Source organism: Myotis myotis, unplaced genomic scaffold (assembly GCF_014108235.1).
Source record: "Myotis myotis isolate mMyoMyo1 unplaced genomic scaffold, mMyoMyo1.p scaffold_m19_p_22, whole genome shotgun sequence".
In the NCBI taxonomy this organism is placed as follows: Eukaryota; Metazoa; Chordata; class Mammalia; order Chiroptera; family Vespertilionidae; genus Myotis; species Myotis myotis.
The window spans coordinates 7236977-7254944 of NW_023416327.1; the positions used below are offsets into that span (position 1 = coordinate 7236977).

At 51.8% G+C, this 17968-nt stretch overlaps 1 protein-coding gene across 1 annotated transcript in view; it reads left to right on the top strand.

Moving 5' to 3' along the window:
* The window catches only part of SLC9A4 (solute carrier family 9 member A4), a 78010-nt gene that overhangs the window by 7192 nt on the left and 52850 nt on the right, over positions 1-17968 (top strand). The window contains exons 2-3 of the mRNA XM_036355534.1: positions 482-945; positions 17333-17592. Of these exons, the coding sequence (XP_036211427.1) occupies positions 482-945; positions 17333-17592 (724 nt within the window). The remainder of the gene's footprint in view (positions 1-481; positions 946-17332; positions 17593-17968) is intronic.

Genomic DNA, 17968 nt, shown 5'->3' on the forward strand with positions numbered 1-17968 from the left:
CATGAGAATGCGACCTGATTCCCCCTTAAGTGACTGACTGAATGGCAATGTCATGGATTAAATAAGGGGGAAATAAAGAACTTTAAGTTTTGTTTCTTTGTTTGGTGGAGAGGGAAGTGAGATGAGGTCAGCTTGGAACAAGCTGAGGTTCAGGCGACAGAAAAGACTCTGCATGAGCCTTAAAGGCAGTTTTGCGTGAGCACAGACAGGTCCACCCACTCTCTCCTCTTCTCTCCAGTGCTCAGTCCTGTAAAACGGGGGAGCAGGAAGGAGGAAGGGGGGACTGCTGCCTAGAACACTGATTTCGCAGCCAGTGCTGGGCTGGCATGTGAAGCACGTGGTCCTGTGTCAGCCCCACCGCGCCCAGGCCCTACCGCGCAGAGAGCGCAGCCAGCTGGCCCCAGAGCCCTCTGCGTGGCTTCAGAGCCCTTGCATGTGTCTCGGCAGCAAACAGCTAACTGTGGCCTCTGCTCTTCCCCAGGCTTCCACCTCCACCACCGGCTGCCAGGCCTCATGCCGGAAAGCTGCCTGCTCATCATTGTGGGGGCTCTCGTGGGGGCCATCATTTTTGGCACCGACCACAAATCGCCTCCAGTCATGGACTCCAACATCTACTTCCTGTACCTCCTCCCTCCCATTGTCCTGGAGAGCGGCTACTTCATGCCCACTCGGCCCTTCTTTGAGAACATTGGCTCCATCCTGTGGTGGGCAGGCCTGGGGGCCCTGGTCAACGCCATGGGCATCGGCCTCTCCCTCTACCTCATCTGCCAGATCAAGGCCTTTGGCCTCAGCGACGTCAACCTGCTTCAGAACCTGCTGTTTGGCAGCCTGATCTCCGCCGTGGACCCGGTGGCTGTGCTGGCTGTGTTCGAGGAGGCGCGCGTGAACGAGCCGCTGTACATGATGATCTTCGGGGAGGCCCTCCTCAATGACGGCATCAGTGTGGTGAGATGGCCGGGGCACGTCCCCGGAGCACGGGCTCTGGTGGGCAGGCAACAGGAGACTGTGTCCAGGGCTAATGGAGAGGGCTGAGCAGGCCTGAGCCAGGGCAGGACAGAGATGGGCTTTGGTCAATGCAGGTGGCCCAAGTTTAGGTGACATTCCTTAGGATAATTGCTCACTAACACTACTTGCCATTCAGTTCCCAACTAGCTTCTTTTTTAATTTTTTAATATATTTTTATTGATTTCAGAGAGGAAGGAAAAGGGAGAGATGGAAACATCAATGATGAAAGAGAATCATTGATTGGCTGCCTCCTGCATGCCCCCCACTGGGGATCTAGCCTGCAGCCCAGGCATGTGCCCTTGACCAGAAATCAAACCATGACCTCCCGGTTCATACAGGTTGGGCCCAACCAGCTTCTTTAAAGAGCAGAAAAGGAGAGAGAACAAATCATTCTGTAGTTAAACTCAGTGTATCACTTTGCAAACAGAAACTTGCTACAGGCTCTTCTGGGATTGCTCACCACAGGCTCACAGTAGGCTCTGTGTGCTGAGTGCCTTGTCATGCTGCATGAGATGTGACGGTGATGAGAGAGGTGACAGGGGGCTGTTAATACGTGTTCCTTATTGTCAGTCTGGACTGCATGACGCTTGGAAAATGTGAAAGCAGGGCTTTGCTTAGGAGCCCTTCGAGAGGAGCCGAGAAGGACTGAAGGCTAGCTCATGCATCGAGGCCCAGAGATGGCTGTGGCTAGGGGTGCTAGAATATTCCGGACTAGCCCTCCCATTGCTCAGTCTCATTACATTACTGAAAACTTTCACCAGTTGTTAGTCTGAGATGTTGGTGTATACTTTGATACACTTTTCTTATTTTAAAAGTTATAGCACATCACATAAGTAAAACTAGAATCCATTTTCAGTGTGAAAAGTCAAACCATACAAATTATACAGCAAAAGGCACCAAGCCTCCACTGCCCTCTTCTCACCCTTGATGAGACAACCCAATACACATGTTGATACATGTTATCTTACATGCATTGGGTAAGATTATGTTATATTTTTGCTTTCACATGTTCTAGGAAGTGACATTTCTGGGTTAAAAAGTAGGTGCATTAAAAATTTTAAAAGATGCTGCTGTTTTAATCACCATCTCTTTATCTGATTGATGAGGGAGGGACCCCACTCCTGTCAGGGAGTGGCAGGTAATCCTGGCCAGCTGAGCTCAATAAAGCCCAGGAGGAGGGTGCACACACACTCAGGGCCACGGGCACATGCAGGGCCACGGGCACACACACATGGTCACAGGCACACATGCATGGTCATAGGCACACACGCAGGGCCACAGGCACACACACAGGGCCACAGGCACATAGGCAGGGCTACAGGCACACACACATGGTCACAGGCACACACACAGGGCCACAGGCACACATGCATGGTCATAGGCACACACATAGGGCCACAGGCACACACACAGGGACACAGGGCACATAGGCAGGGCTACAGGCACACACACATGGTCACAGGCACACACACATGGTCTCAGGCACACACACATGGTCTCAGGCACACACGCAGGGCCACAGGGCACATAGGCAGGGCTACAGGCACACACACATGGTCACAGGCACACACACATGGTCTCAGGCACACACACATGGTCTCAGGCACACACGCAGGGCCACAGGCACACACACAGGGCCACAGGGCACATAGGCAGGGCTACAGGCACACACTCATGGTCACAGGCACACACACATGGTCACAGGCACACATGCATGGTCACAGGCACACACACATGGTCACAGGCACACACGCAGGGCCACGGGCACACAGGCAGGGCCACAGTGGGGTGTGAGAGGCAGGCTGAGTAGTGCTGAGAGGAGGGAGCTTCCTGGCTTCCATGGACGATGAGATTGGTTGTTTGAAGAAGTCCACCAGCTGGCGGGGGCTGGAACCCACTACTCAGGGAGACACAGGAGCTGTGCCTGGTCCCCTTAATAGGAAGGTTATTGCTGGGGAATCTCATCCACAGGGTCAGAGCGGGGAGGGCCTTGCGGTTACCCACTTGAGGCCCTCCCTGTTTTAGCACCTGTCAAGGCAGAATGCAATATTGGACAATAATGTTAGCTCTTACCCCATGGCTGCAAATGTTTCTCAGGAAGTCTCTGTGGGCTTACATTCCTGCAGACAGTGCAATGAGCATGTCTCCTGGTGTCGCATCAACAAGGGCATGTTTTCTTCATGCGTCCCAGCCTATGGGCAGAGGTGCCCCTGCCAGCATGCGCCTGCGGGCGTGGCAGCACCTTCCCAGTGGCTGTGGGTCATTGTTTCTCATGCTGCAAATTGGAAGCTTTATTCTTTGGGGGTTGCCAGATTTAAAATACAGGACACCCAATTAAATTTGAATTTCATAGAAACTACAGATAATTTTTATAAGTATGTCACAAATATTGAGTGTTGTCAATTTTTCTTGGGGACCACGTATTGTTTTATATTTAACTAGAGGCCTGGTGCTCGAAATTAATGCATGGGGGTGTGTGGTCCCCTCAGCCCAGCCTGCACCCTCTCCAATCCGGGACCCCTCAAGGGATGTCCAACTGCCAGCAGTCAGACATCCCCCTCACAATCCAGGACCACTGGTCCCTCACAATCCAGGACGGCTGGCTTTTAACTGCTCACCTGCCTGCCTGCCTGGTCACCCCCAACTGCCCCCCCACCAGCATGGTCACCCCTCACTGGTCCCCCTGCCGGCCTGGTTGCTGCCAACTGCACCCCCCCCCCCCCCCCGCTGGCCTGGTTGCCCCACGCAGCCTGCTGTTCGGTGGTTTGGTCACCCCTCACTGACCCCAACCCTGCCGGCCTGGTCGCCCCATGCAGCCTACTCTTCAGTCGTTTGGTCGTCCCTCACTAACCTCCCTGATGGCCTGGTTGCCCCACTTAGCCTGCTTGGTCGTTCGTTTGGTTGTTTCGGATGTGATGGCTCTTGGCTCTTTATATATAGATAGATAGATAGATAGATAGATAGATAGATAGATAGATAGATAGATAGATTTTTAAGAACTCTTTAAATTATTTACATTTTAAACTACTCAATATTGCATAAAAATCAAGCGTTTTCTCCCATTCTGTTATTTTTTTAAATTATGGTATCTATTATTCTATACAAGGTTTAAATTTTTATAAGGTCAAATCTAACTAAAGCATTCTTTCATTGCCTCGGGGTTCCTACCTTGCTTAGCATTGTGCCTAGCCAAAAGACAGGCAGCCATAATGTTTTCTGTTTTTCCTTCTACACGTACTTATTCACTCATCCGTCACATGGCATTTTATCATGACGACTTGCTTAAAAACTAGAAAGTGCGGAGGGAACGAAGCTCTTGAAAAGTAGCCCAAGCTTTGCAGGTAGATTCCTCAAGGAAGGAGGCCCGCCCATGAAGTGGGAAGAGAATTTATTTATTCATAAGAACGATCTTTAGCCGAAGCACAGAGTACCAGAGTCGCCAGCCCGCACCCACTCTCCCGCTGGGCAGGTCCCTGAGAGCCCAGGTGTCGGAAAGTCGCCAGGGAGCCAAGCTCCAGGTGCCCGCAGATGTGCCCTGGTGAGTGCAGCCCTGGGCCCTGGCAGGACTCCTCGGAGGCCCGCCCACCCGGACCGGCCCAGGCACTCAGGAAGGGAACTTGGGGTCTGTGTGCGCAGCAGGCCCTGCGGTGCTGGCTCACCTGGAGAGGCCTGTGTGGGGGGGAGGGCCTCCTCGGAGGGTGCTGCGTCTCTGAGCCCCTGTCCCGCGCCGTCCCCCTCAGGTGTGTTCACGCTCTCCATCTTGTTACAATGGAGTGAGTGTCCTTCCTGGGACTTTCCTGCAAGGCTGGTGTGTGTATTTCATAGCGAGTCTCCCAGACGTCATCATCTGTCACTGACGTCTGAACTCTTTGGGCGCCTCGGTCACTGGAACCCCCTCCACAGGCAACCCCCCGAGTGACAGCCTCCAGCTGCGCTGGGCCGCCATCGAGTAACTTCTCATCTCAGCCTTCCCTCATAAGGGGGGCTCCTGGGGCCTGCACGCTGTGTCACCGCCGGGAACCTTTGCCTCCGTGGCCGCCGCCCTGGGCGCCAGCCTCCCTTGGGATCAACACGGACAGCCCCTCGCAGCTGGGCTTCCGTTGCTTTGTTTTTCTAGCAACATCTGTTTGACTTTCCAAAGTTTAACTGCTTCCACTTGGACGTTTTTTAAAATGATAATTTACTAGTAAAGTGCCCATGGCGCCTGCCGAGGGCACTGCCCTGACCTCCAGGGGCCGCAGTCCTGGCTCAGGGATTGCCCACGCGCCGCTCGGGTCACCCTCGGTCGCCCACGGCACAGGAATGTGCAGCGGGTGCCGGGCCCTGCGTTCCTGCGGACGAGCAGCCTGGGCCGATGAGAAAGCAGCGTGGACGCAGCCGGTAGTAATGAGGCCCAGCTGCATGGTGAGCGAAGGCCGGCCTCGCCCTTCCACGGGAGGGAACCTTCCGGGGCCGCGGCCGAAGCATGCCCTTTCCGCAGTGGATCACCAGGGTGCCCTGGATGGTGGGTGACAGGCGGCACTCTCAGATGTGTGTGCGCTAAGAGCTGCCTTCTCACCACCAGGAGGAACTCCTGCAGAACTGCCCTCATCCTAACAAATCGGCCTCCAGGCCTCTGGTCCCACTGGTGTCTCCCTCCTGCGTAGTGCTTTGTTATGACTCTATCACCAGAACTTACTCCTAATGGTGGGCACAGGGAGCAGAGACAGCCGATTGCTCACTAACAGCCAGTGTATCCAGTTGAACCTCATGGCCAGGAGCACAGCGGAAGGAAGGTGCCCGTTAGCTCCTCGCCTGGCGGGTTGCCTCTACATGGGTCATTTTATTGAATCTTTACATGTTACTCTGAGGAATGAATCATACCCACACTTCACAGATGGAGACAATACAGCAAAGTTACAATAAACTGAATGGACAAACTTCCAACCGGTGACAGACAACACGGTACTCTGGGCCGCCTGGTCCCAATCTCTTCCTTTTGTCCCTGCCTTTTGACTTTCCACTCCCGGACCTGATGGGTGGCAAAGCAGCCAGTGGTGCGGACAGGGAGGCTGGGCTCATGCCACTTGGTGCAGCAGCGCCCTGTCCACGTTAGAACCGCCCGGCTTGGCCGCATCCGGTGTGTTGGCCCTGGGAGACTCTGCGGGTCTCTGTGCCTCGTTCCTGTGAAATCAAAATGCTGATCTAATCTAGCTCACAGAGCCCCTGGGAAACCCCCCTGAGCTCTTCGCACAGGGAGGGTGCCCAGCAGCGCGACTGTCCTGGGCCAGCTTGCAGACGGGCCTGGCAGCTGGCGTCCTCTTCCCAGCACCTGCTGTTCACTATGGGACCACATCATTCATGTGGGCAGACTGCTCTCAGGCTCCTTCTCGGTTTTCCTGATCCGTTTGCTGAGTAAGCCTCCCCTCTAGGAAGCGGGTGAGAGGGTCTGGAGGGACACAGACTGCCTGTGCTGAGCACTGGCGTCGGGTGGAGACGTCACTTCTGTATTGCATGTGACTGTTCTCTGTGGCTCCGTGTCCGGGACACACGCTGAAGAACTGTCCTCCGCTCTTTCCCACCAGCAGTGAGAGTCAGTCTCCTAGCAGAGCCTTAACCTTTGGTTTTCTTTTTCTCTTCTTTGTTGTTTGTTTTTGGTTTTTTGTGAATCTTCACCCCAGGATACTTTTCCATTGATTTTTAGAGAGAGTGGAAAGGAGGGGGAGAGACAGTGAGAAACACCGATGTAGAGAGACAAATGGATTGGTTGCCTCCGCGTGTGCCCCGACCAGGACCGGGGTTCAAGTCACAATCGGTACATTCCCTTGACCGGAATCGAACCCGGACCCTTCAGTCCACAGGCTGACACTCTATCCACTGGGCCACACCAGCCAGCACAAGCCTTCACCTCTGTCTGACTTGCCCTCTAGGATGCATTCTTATTGCTGGCTCTGGACCCTGACTCCCCACCTCTTATGCTGGAGTTCCTCTACTCTCTTCTCTTCTCACCTTCCACCCTTTATCAGCCTACTTGCTACCTGGCTGCCTGTAGAGCCTGGGGATTCTCTCTTAGCAGCTCCCGCCATCACCAAGGGCCCGCGTGTAACACTGAGCGCCACTGAGGAGTCGCTGGTGGCAGTGACAGCTGTGACGAGACAGAGCAGCAAACAGCAGAGGCCCCGCAGGGGCTGCTGGCCTGTGGCTGGCCTGCGGCTCTGGGCTCGCCTGGCCACAGCCTCCTTCCTCAGCCTCGAGAGTGACACTCCCCTGGAAAGTGGATTTGTCAGAGCAGCTGGGAGCTGGGCTGTTTCCTCCTGAGAGTCAAGTGCCTCCACTGAACTTCAAATTGCCCCAAGCCTACACGCTGGGATGGGGTGGGAGTGGGGCAGGTGGGATGGGTGTGGGGCAGGTGGGGTGGGAGTGGGGCAGGTGGGGTGGGAGTGGGGCAGGTGGGGTGGGTGTGGGGCAGGTGGGGTGGGAGTGGGGCAGGTGGGATGGGTGTGGGGCAGGTGGGGTGGCAGTGGGGCAGGTAGGATGGGAGTGGGGCAGGTGGGGTGGCAGTGGGGCAGGTGTAGGGATACAGCGTCCTCCCTTCCCACCCCGATAGGGTGCTGTCCACCCTGGCACTGCCTGGGGCACTGGGCGTGTGAAGGCGAACTGTGCTGGCCGGACACGCAGGCAGTCGCTGGTGATAAGGGCCAGGCCAGGCCCGGGAGCTGTGAGGACAGGAGGATGATGGGCACAGTTTGCCAAGAAAGCGGCCTGTGCCCGGGAAACATGAAGGGTGGCTTGGGGTGAACTCCCTTCAGGATTCTCTGCGCTCGCCTCCCCCTGCTTCCCAGGGTCCTCGCGGTGGTGGCCGCCCCCAGGGCAGTGAGGCGGCCCAGAGCGGGGAGGCTCAGCCTCAGTGCCTCGGCCCAAGACCTGCAGCTGTGGCTTTCGGGGTCACTTCCCTCATCTGGGTCTCGGTACCCTTCTGGGGATGGGGTAGTTGTGCGAGGGTGGAAGTGAGTCTTTACCCTCCACCCCACCCCCCACCCCATCCCAGGCGCTTAAACAGCACCTGGCGCGTGAGCATGTGGCGGGCTGGGCTGCCGGCCCCTCCGGCCTGCGGGGCTCCGCGGCCTTGGCCTTCCGGTGGCCAGCGCTGTGCACGCACCTGGACACACTGCCCAGGGTGCAGGCAGCTTCTCCTGTGCTCCTGCCGTCTCGCTGCCTCCCGCCTGACTCAGGCTCCCGGGTCGGAGGTGAGATACTTCAGCCTCTTTGTGATGGACACCTCCTTCCAGCCAGGACTGTGAGGAGCGCGGTGTCGGGGGGGAGCTTGAGCCCCAGCTGTGTGATCTGGAGCAAGTGGCTCCATCCTTTGGTGCCTCGGTTTCTCATGTGTCAAGTGGGGATGGTTCATCTCCTATCAGAGGGCCGTTTGGAGGGGGATGTGCACTGAGACCCAGAGACCCACGGCGTGTGGCTGCCCTCCTGCCCGGAGAGGAAGGGCCGCAGGATACAGCGCTCTGGCTGGTGTCTGTCTGCAGAGAAACGGGGACAGAGCCCAAGCCTCAGACAAGGGCCGTGCAGCCTCCCGCGGTTCGCTGTCCGGGGAGGGCCCCGCAGGTGCAGCTGAGCTGTGCGCTTCTCCACCGGCTTCTGACCCGCCGCGGGGGCGGCAGGTGTCTGCCCCCACCCAGCCCAGGACCCAGACATTTTCCTCCGCACCTGCACCAGACAAAGCTTTCAGGGCTTTGCCTGGTGTGCTTCTCCCTGGCCACACCTGCCATTGACAGTGAGCTATGGTGCTGGCTGTTTAGGTCTGAGGTGGGGAGGGGCCGTGTTGTGAGTTTGTGGGTCTAAGTCTGTGTGTATGTGAGTGTGTGTGTGAGTGTGTGTGTGTGCCTGATACACACACACAAATAGGTTGGGAAGCTGTGGATCAGGCGGGGTGGTGGGAGGAGCTGGGAGAAGCGAGGGCAGAGGGCAGCCAGTGTTGGTAGGTCCCACAAACAAGGGTGTTGGCAGCAATGAGCCCCACCTGCCTGAGGAGCAGACCTGACTGCCCACCTGCCCAGCTGGGAAGGTGGTGACACCTGTCCCCACACACCTGGGTCTCTACTGCAGACCCCTTAACGAGCAGCCTGCCCACGGCTCCAAGCACGTTAATCAACCAGAGGCCTGCGATGGCCACGCAGGCCAGCCAGGGCATCACTGGGCTCCTCACAGTGGATTCATAAGCACTTGTTTGGGTCATGCTTTTCTGGCAAAGGAAACAGACGATTGTGATGTGAATGACACAAGTCAGCTTTCCCCAGCCTCGCTGTGACTCTCGGGCACTAAGAACTCACCCAGCTGCATGTGCAAGAAGCTTCACCAGGAAGCTGCAATGTCACACTCCCCAGGGAGCCACCACCCATTCCCTGCAGATCCCCGGGGGAAGGGGTCCAACAAAGGGGTAGATGAGCCTGTGTTCAGTGAAGTCGGGGTGATATAGAGAAGGTGCTTGTCTGTCAGCCTCACCTGGGAAGAGATAACTGGCTAGGGAGATGACATGCCTGTAATGTCTGGCCTCCCCTTTGCCCTCTTCCTATTATTAATATTAACTGGCTCATTATGACAATAACAGCTTCAACGAGAGAAATGTACTTCTCACAGTTCTGAAAGCTGGCAGTTCAAAATCCAGGTGCCAGCAGGGCTGGTTTCTTATGAGACTCTCTTCCTGGCTTTCAGTGCCACCAGCTTGCTCGGTGCACTCCTGGCGTCTCTTTCTTATCACACTGTCCTATGGGAATAGGGTCCCATTATGATCTAATTCTAACTTAATTACCTCTTTACATACCTACATTCAAATGCAGCCACATTCTGCCATGCTGTAGGCTAAGACTTCAACACATAAATTTTTGGGGGCACACAATTCACTCCTCAGGAACTCAGGGATAGGAATTGCTTTACCACAAAATTAAATTAAAATGAATTACATTAAGATATCTAAGAAAACCCCAATGTTTGGAAACAAAACAGCACACTGCTAAATAATTAATGATTCAAACAAGAATTTACAAAAGAAATTAGAAAATATTTTGAACAAATGATAATGAAAATTCAACACGACAAAATTTGTGGGATGCAATTAAAGATGTGCTTGCAGTGGTTCTCAACCTTCTGGCCCTTTAAATACAGTTCCTCATGTTGTGACCCAATCATAAAATTATTTTCGTTGCTACTTCATAACTGTAATGCTGCTACTGTTATTAATAGTAATGTAAATATCTGATATGCAGGATGGTCTTAGGCGACCCCTGTGAAAGGGTCGTTCGACCGCCATAGGGGTCAAGACCCACAGGTTGAGAACCGCTGACTTCGAGGGAAATGTATAGTTTTAAATGTTTAGTAAAAAGTTGAAAGATTTAAAATCAATGACATAAGGCCCTACCTGAAGAAATTAGAAAAACTGCAGCAGAGTAATTCCTAACTAATAGGAAAGCAATTGTAAAGATAATAATAAATGATAATAATATAATTTAATCCTATATAATAAAAGCCTTATATGCTAAGTGTCAGGTTATCCATGGGCTGTTCAACCAATCAAAGTGTAATATGCTAATGATATGCTAAGGCTGCTTAACTGCTCACTATGACGTGCACTGACCACCACAGTGCTCCGACTGGTAGGTTAGCATGCTGCTGGTGTCCAGCTAATCAGGACTGAGTGAAATGGGCTGGACACACCCTGGGGCCCTCTGGCAGTCTTCTCCAGCTGGCCAACCTCCCACATCCCTCCCTGGCCTTGATCATGCACCAGTGGGGTCCCTCGGCCAGGCCTGCACACTCTCGCAATCCAGGACCCCTGGAGGATGTTGGAGAGCCCGTTTCAACTGACGGCAGAATGGCTGGTTGCTATGATGCGCACTGACCACCAGGGGGCAGACACTCAGGCAGAAGCTGCCCTCTGGTGGTCAGTGTGCTCCCACAGGTGGAGCACCGCTCAGTCAGAAGCTGGGCTCACAGATGGTGAGCTCAGCGGCAGTGGTGGGAGCCTCTCCCGCCTCTGCAGCAGCATTAAGGGCCTAAGCCAGGGGTCCTCAAACTTTTTAAACAGGGGCCAGTTCACCATCCCTCAGACCGTTGGAGGGCTGAACTATAGTTAAAAAAAAACTATGGACAAATTCCTATGCACACTGCACATATCTTATTTTGAAGTAAAAAAACAAAACGGGAACAAATACAATATTTGTATTTGCATGTAGCCCACGGGCCATAGTTTGAGGACCCCTGGCCTAAGCCATCAGGTGGACATCCCCCAAGGGCTCCCAGACTGTGAGAGGGTGCAGGCTGGGCTGAGGGACCCCCTCACCCCCATCCCCGCCGAGTGCACAAATTTTGTGCACAGGGCCTCTAGTAAATTATAAAAGCTAAGATACTGTATCTTAAGAAAAATAGTTCTTTTTCATAAAACCTTTCAAAGATAGAAGAGGAGCAAGGATTTTGGTGGTCCATTCATTTGTATATGTGCTGCCGAAGCGAGCACAGTGGTGCATTCATTTGAAAGGTGGGGAGGTGCAATGCTCAGATGCCAGCAGGTGTTCTACAATAGGCTCAATGCTGCCACTTCCACCAGGAAATAGCATACGATCCTGCAGTTTAAGGGCTCAGTCCCACAAGCCTGCACTCACCACCCACTTTACATGCCAACTGCATGTCCAGTTGTGTCCTGTGCTTTTGACCCAACTGCTGTAGTTGTAGTTCCAACAGCCTCCTGCCTGGTCTGAGTGATATGCTAGAGCAGGTCACATAACTCAGAGAAACATTTTACCTACTAGATCACCCGTTTATTATAAAAAGATATTACTCAGGAAGAGACGGCTGAAAGGCATGGAGAAGATATGGGGAAAGGACACGAAGCAGCCATGTCCTCTCCGAACATGCCACCACCCCCACCCCAATTTCCGCATGTTCACCAACCTGGGAGCCTTTTCAGCTTAGTCATGTTGAGTTTTTATGAAGATTTCATTGCATGGGCTTCATTGATTAAACCATTGGCCATTGGTGATTGAATCCACTTCTAGCCCTTCTTTCCTCATAGGAAACTAGGGGTGGAGCTGAAATGTTCAACTCTCTATTTCTGGTTGCTTCCCCTGGAAACCAGGCCTCATTCTTAGATGCTTTCAGAGTTACATTATTAACATAAACCTGTGTGGTGGAAAGGGGCTTGTTATAAATACCAAGATACTCGTTTCATCTCTGTGGCTGTGAAGACATCTCGGGACTGAGGACAAGAGACCATCACAACAAATGGTGCTCCCGCGCTCCAAGCCAGGAAATGCCCAGGGTCTGGGTGTTACGGGGAAGCTGCGGTGGTACTTTCCCCACCGAGTGCTGGGAGCAGAGTCTTTTGCCTACTCTAAGGTTAGCTACAGGTTTTATAGAAATAGGAAAACAATGTTTCTCTCTCTCTCTCTTCCTCTCTTTAACACAAAAGGACCATTTCCTGAGACACCTCCTCTGAACTGTTTGTTGTTCACAACACCATTTCTGACACCAAATGTGTGGGTGTTTTCCCCCATATCAGCCAACCTCCAATTCTCCAGACACCAACGTGGTGCCCTCAGATTCAAGTCAATCCTGACAGTCACTGCCTGGAGTTAGACAGGCATCCTGCGCTAAATTCTCAGGTGCACACGCTGCCTCCATGTCAGACACCAACAGTAAGTCTGGGCCACCCATGATTCTAACAGACTGGCTATAAAATGGGGGTTCCCACAGTCCCCGCCTCAGGTTTGATAACTTGCTAGAACAGCTAACAGTACTCAAAAAAGCAGTTTACTTCCTATTACTGTTTTGGTGTTTTTTTAAAATAAAAGATTCGACTCAGTAATAGCCTGGGGTGCACAGGACGAAGGATGGGGAGGGTGCAGAGCTCCCATGCCCTCTCCTGTCACAGGGCCCTCCCAGCAGCACCCTGTAAGTTTTCTGAACCCCCTCTTTCAGGGTTTTTGCTGAAGTGTTATTACATAGGTATAATTGATTAAATCATTGGCTATTGGTTATTGATCTAATCTTCAGATTATCTCTTACCTGGAGGTAAGGGGTAGAGGGCAGGGGAAGTATCAAAATTCACATCTTTCTAAATCACGTAACTGGGTACTCTAGCAACCAGCCCCCATCCTGAAGCTATGTTGGGCCCCTGTCACTTCATTAGCATAAGCTTAGGTAAGATTGAAAAGAGCTCCTTATGGATAGCAACAGGTCCTCCCACCTGTCACTCAGGAAATCACAGCTGTGTCTGGCCGGTGCTACTTGGTCAGAGTGTTGTCACTATACTGAAGGGTGGGGATCCCATTCCCAGTTGGGGCTCATACACAGGTTTTGGGTTGGATCCCTGGTTGAGTCTCATACAGGAGGCAACTAATCAATGTTTTCTCTCTCTCTTTTCCTCTCTCTAAAATCAATGGAAAACATATCATTAGATGGGAATTTTGTTTTTAAAGAACAAATTCCAAGGTTGGCTTTTAGTGTGGCAGGGGAGGGAGGGAAGCTCTGTGCCCTCCCTCACCCTTTGCCTGACACCTCAGGCTGTTTCTGAGTTGAATCCTTTATATAAAAACAAACCAGTAATAGGAAGTAAACTGCTTTTGTGTCTGTATCAGGAGACAAAGACAAAACATATATATAGGATACGGCAAAAGAGGCTTACAGTTGTACCTACTTTTGCTACATCCTTTATGTGTTATACACATATATCTACACACACACACACATATATACATATACACATATACTGAGTGGCCAGATTATTATGACCACCCATCAGTACTTCATTGGGCCACCTTTTGCCTTCAGTACTGCAGTGATTCTTCTTGGCATTGACTCCATGAGATATTGAAAGGTGATATGAGGAATCTAACACCATGCCTGATGAATAGCACTGTCCAGTTCTGTGAGATTTGATGGTTGTGGAACCAGCTTCCTGATGGCTCTTTTAACTTCGTTCCACACATGCTCAATTGGACTGAGATCTGGTGATGGTGGGGGCCACCTAAGCAAGGTAAAGTCTCCCTCATGTTCTTGAAACCACTCCTGCACAATACGAGCACCGTGGCATGGCGCCTTGTCTTGTTGGAAGAAGCCATCTCCATTGGGATACACCATCAACGTTACAGGATGAACTTGATCAGCAACGATACTTAGGTATGTTGTGCTATTCAGACATTGTTCCACACAAATTAAAGGGCCCAGATCATGCCAGGAAAACATGCCCCAAACCATAACACTTCCCCCACCAGCTTGAAGGGTTGTACGCATGTATGCGGGATGCATGCTTTCATGCTGTTTCTGCCAAATTCTCACTCTGCCATCTGCATGATGCAACTAGAAACATGATTCATCAGACCACATGACTTTTTTCCAATGCTTGACTGTCCAATCCTTTTGTTCCTGTGTGAATTGGAGACATTTTATCTTGGTAACTGCAGACAGCAAAGGTGTTCGAACAGGCCTTCAGCTTCCATATCCCATAGGATGCAGTGTATAGCTAATTTGCCTACAAACATCAGGTGGTCATAATAATCTGGCCACTAAGTGTATATATATATCTTACTAGAGGCCTGGTGCATGAAATTCATGCATGGGGGGTGGAGGATGGTCTCAGCCCAGCCTGCATCCTCTCCAATCCTGGGGATCGGCCCTAAACTGGGAGTCAGACATCCCTCTCACAATCCTGGACCGCTAGCTCCTAATTGCTCACCTGTCTGCCTGCCTGGTCACCTCTAACTGCGCCCCCCCCCCCTTGCTGGCCTGATCACCCCTCGCTGCCTCTGCGTGCCAGCCTGATCATCCCCAACTGCCCCCCCCCCCGCCACAGGCTTGGTCACCCCAGCCTGCTGTTCAGTCGTTTGGTCGTCCCTCACTAACTCCCCTGCTGGCCTGGTCATAGACAGCCATCTTTGTGAGGGCATGATGGTCAATTTGCATATTACCTCTTTATTATATAGGATTACATCACCATATCACACCCCACACCAAGTGAAGAGGGTCAATAATCTGGCTTTCATTCATGCTGTGGACTTGTTTGAGATTTAGCCTTGGCTATTTCACTGTGTGAAAATATATGCACATTACTGTGAGTCAAAATGAGTCCAAAGAAAATGTTTACAACTATGACATCCAGAGTCTGGTGATCTGAAAGGTGAGAATTGGTTTGCATGTAGTCAATACATATTGTGTCTATAAATGTGGTCTGTGTGTTGGATGCACTACTTTCACTACCTAAACTTCTGTGGCATCTTCCAGGCAGGCAACTTGGCATCCAGGGACGGGCTGACCTGAATGGCTTTCCCAGGCCCTTGGAGCAGACTGGGTGGCTGCCTCTAACCTGGAGAGCTATGCAAAGGGGTTTGTGTGTGGCAACAACATGCAAATCTTTGAGTCTTGATTGAATTCCCTGAGTTTTCTCTGAGTTTGAGAGTCAAATAAATTCCCAGGCCCCACCTGGGTGCGTTCAGACCCGCCTTGCCAGGTCTGTGGAAGCGTCTGGCTCCTCCGCGTGGCTTAGCTCACTGGAATGAGAGCACAGCACCCAGGGCTTCCAGACCCGTGTGTGGGTTGCTTTGAGGTCAGGCAAAAAGTGGAATTGGACTAAACAAACTCACAGAGTTGGGATACAACCACTAAGTGTCTTTTGGATTTGTCACAATTTCTTTTTCTTAAAACGTAGCTTCATTTTTTTTAAATAAAGCAGACCAGCATTATACCAGTTTGAAATATATGGTTGATACATAAACAGATCATTGACCCATTTCCTGGAGGTTTAGCCTCTGCCCCATCTGATTGTTGTCTTTGCTGTGGAATAAGAAGCAAAGGCTGCAGCGTGAGCTTGGAGCCCAGGGCTCTGGACCTGGCCTTCCCTCTCAGAACCCCTGCTGCACTTCTCCCTGCCTCAGAGCGGCCTCTCCGCAGAGGTTCAATGCCAGTTCTGGACTCGCCAGTGGCATGACCGCAACCAGCAGATCGCCGCAACCTCACAGAAATGTGAACTAAAGTAGAGAAATGGAGAAGCCTTGGGAGTAGGCATCACATAGGCTAGGGATTTTCTTGAGGGGTGGGAGTCAGTGAGAAAGTGTAGCCAGTGGGGTCCAATCAGGAAAGAGAAACCACAAGTAGGCTAAACACCCTATGTGAACACTAATGAACAAAATAACCTAACAAGCAAAATAGAAACAGACTCATAGAGACAGACAGCAGCTGACACCTGTAGAAGGGAGGGGGTAGGGAGCTGGTGAAAAAGGTGAACGGATTAAGGAAAAAAACATCTCAGAGACACAGGCAGCAGCACGATGGTTAGCAGAGGGGAAAAGTGAGGGGAGGTAGAAGAGGGAAAAGGGGGATAAATGGTGACGGAAGGAGGCTTGACTGTGGACGGTGGGCACACAGCACCATATACAACATATTGTAGAGCTGTACACCTGAAACCCATATCATTTTATTAACCAATGTCACGCCAATAAATTCAATGAATATTTTTAAAAAATACATTAACCACATTAAAGAAAACCTATAAGCTATAAGGGACTCCCTGTGGTAGCCTCGGGCTGAGAGATGGCCTGCAAAGAAGGACAGGAGTTAGAAGGGGTTTTGGTCTCTCTGGACAAGGCGTGAATGGGACACTGGGCCCCGAGAAGCTGCGGGTTAGCCGGGCTGGAGCTGGTGTGGGGTTGCTTGCTGGGCAGATGATAGACCACCCTCCGGAGGCGGCCAGGAGCGTCTGCGGAGCACGGACCTGCAGGGGATCCTGCTCTCAGGAGGGGAGGGAGCACACCGGCCTGCTGGGCTTTCCCCAGGGATCACCGGGAGAATGATGTGAAGTTGTAGAGGGACCACTTTCAGGGCCTGTGGCTCTGGTAGGGTCCACGCGAAGTCCTCCTTCCCGCACGCTGACCCCTCCCAGGCCGTGACGAAGTTGGGGAAGCCCCTTCCTCCTCCATGTCCCTTCGCTGAGAGAGCGCCACATGGTGCTCATGTTAAAGAAGAAATGCTTACAGGAGTTTCCCTGTTGGTTGTAGAGCCCATATTGAAGGGCGCATTCGGAGCTGAGAGGAGATAAACTGTAACGACAGGGGGCCGAGCAAGAAAGCAGGGGCTCAGTACTTGAAAGCTGTGAATATGACACTTATTCAGAAAAACTGAATGCATGTAAATTAGCTGGAATACATTTAAAGTTAAGCAGCTGTGTTAATCTTCATTGTCATGTCATTTTTGTTGTGAATTATTTAACTAGACACAAAGTTAAGAATCTGTGTGTGAAACAATGCTCATCTCTAATTCATGTTTCTTTTCTTTCCTTGATTCTCTGTTTGCCCAGGTCTTATACAATATACTAATCGCCTTCACAAAGATGCACAAGTTCGAAAGCATAGAGCCTGTCGACATTTTGGCTGGATGTGCCCGATTCATTATTGTGGGGGTTGGGGGGGTCTTTTTCGGCATTGTTTTTGGATTCGTTTCTGCGTTTATCACACGTTTCACTCAGAATATCTCTGCAATTGAGCCGCTCATCGTCTTCATGTTCAGCTATTTGTCTTACTTATCTGCTGAGACCCTCTACCTCTCAGGCATCCTGGCGTGAGTACAAACTAAGGGCCAACTCTCGTAGCAATAAAAGAGCATTTAGGCCCACGTCCTGTGGACCCGCCTCCGGTGAAGGCTGGGCTACTGATGCTAATTCTCAGAGGTATGGCAGGATTCGGGTTTCTCAGACACATAAACCTGACGCAGGTCCTTGCCAAGCACTCCCCAGCATTTGTGTTTGCTCTCCTCTCGTGACCGCCTGAGCGAGCACAGCAAATACAAGATCACTTAAACATAATCAGAAAAGCTGCTGCCGACAAAGTCTGGGAGACAGTACATTTTTTTCTTTGAAAAATTCACTCTTCAAGTTAAGGGGAAGCACGCCATGCGGGACTGCCTTCTGCATTTCCTTCAAACCACATCGCAGCTG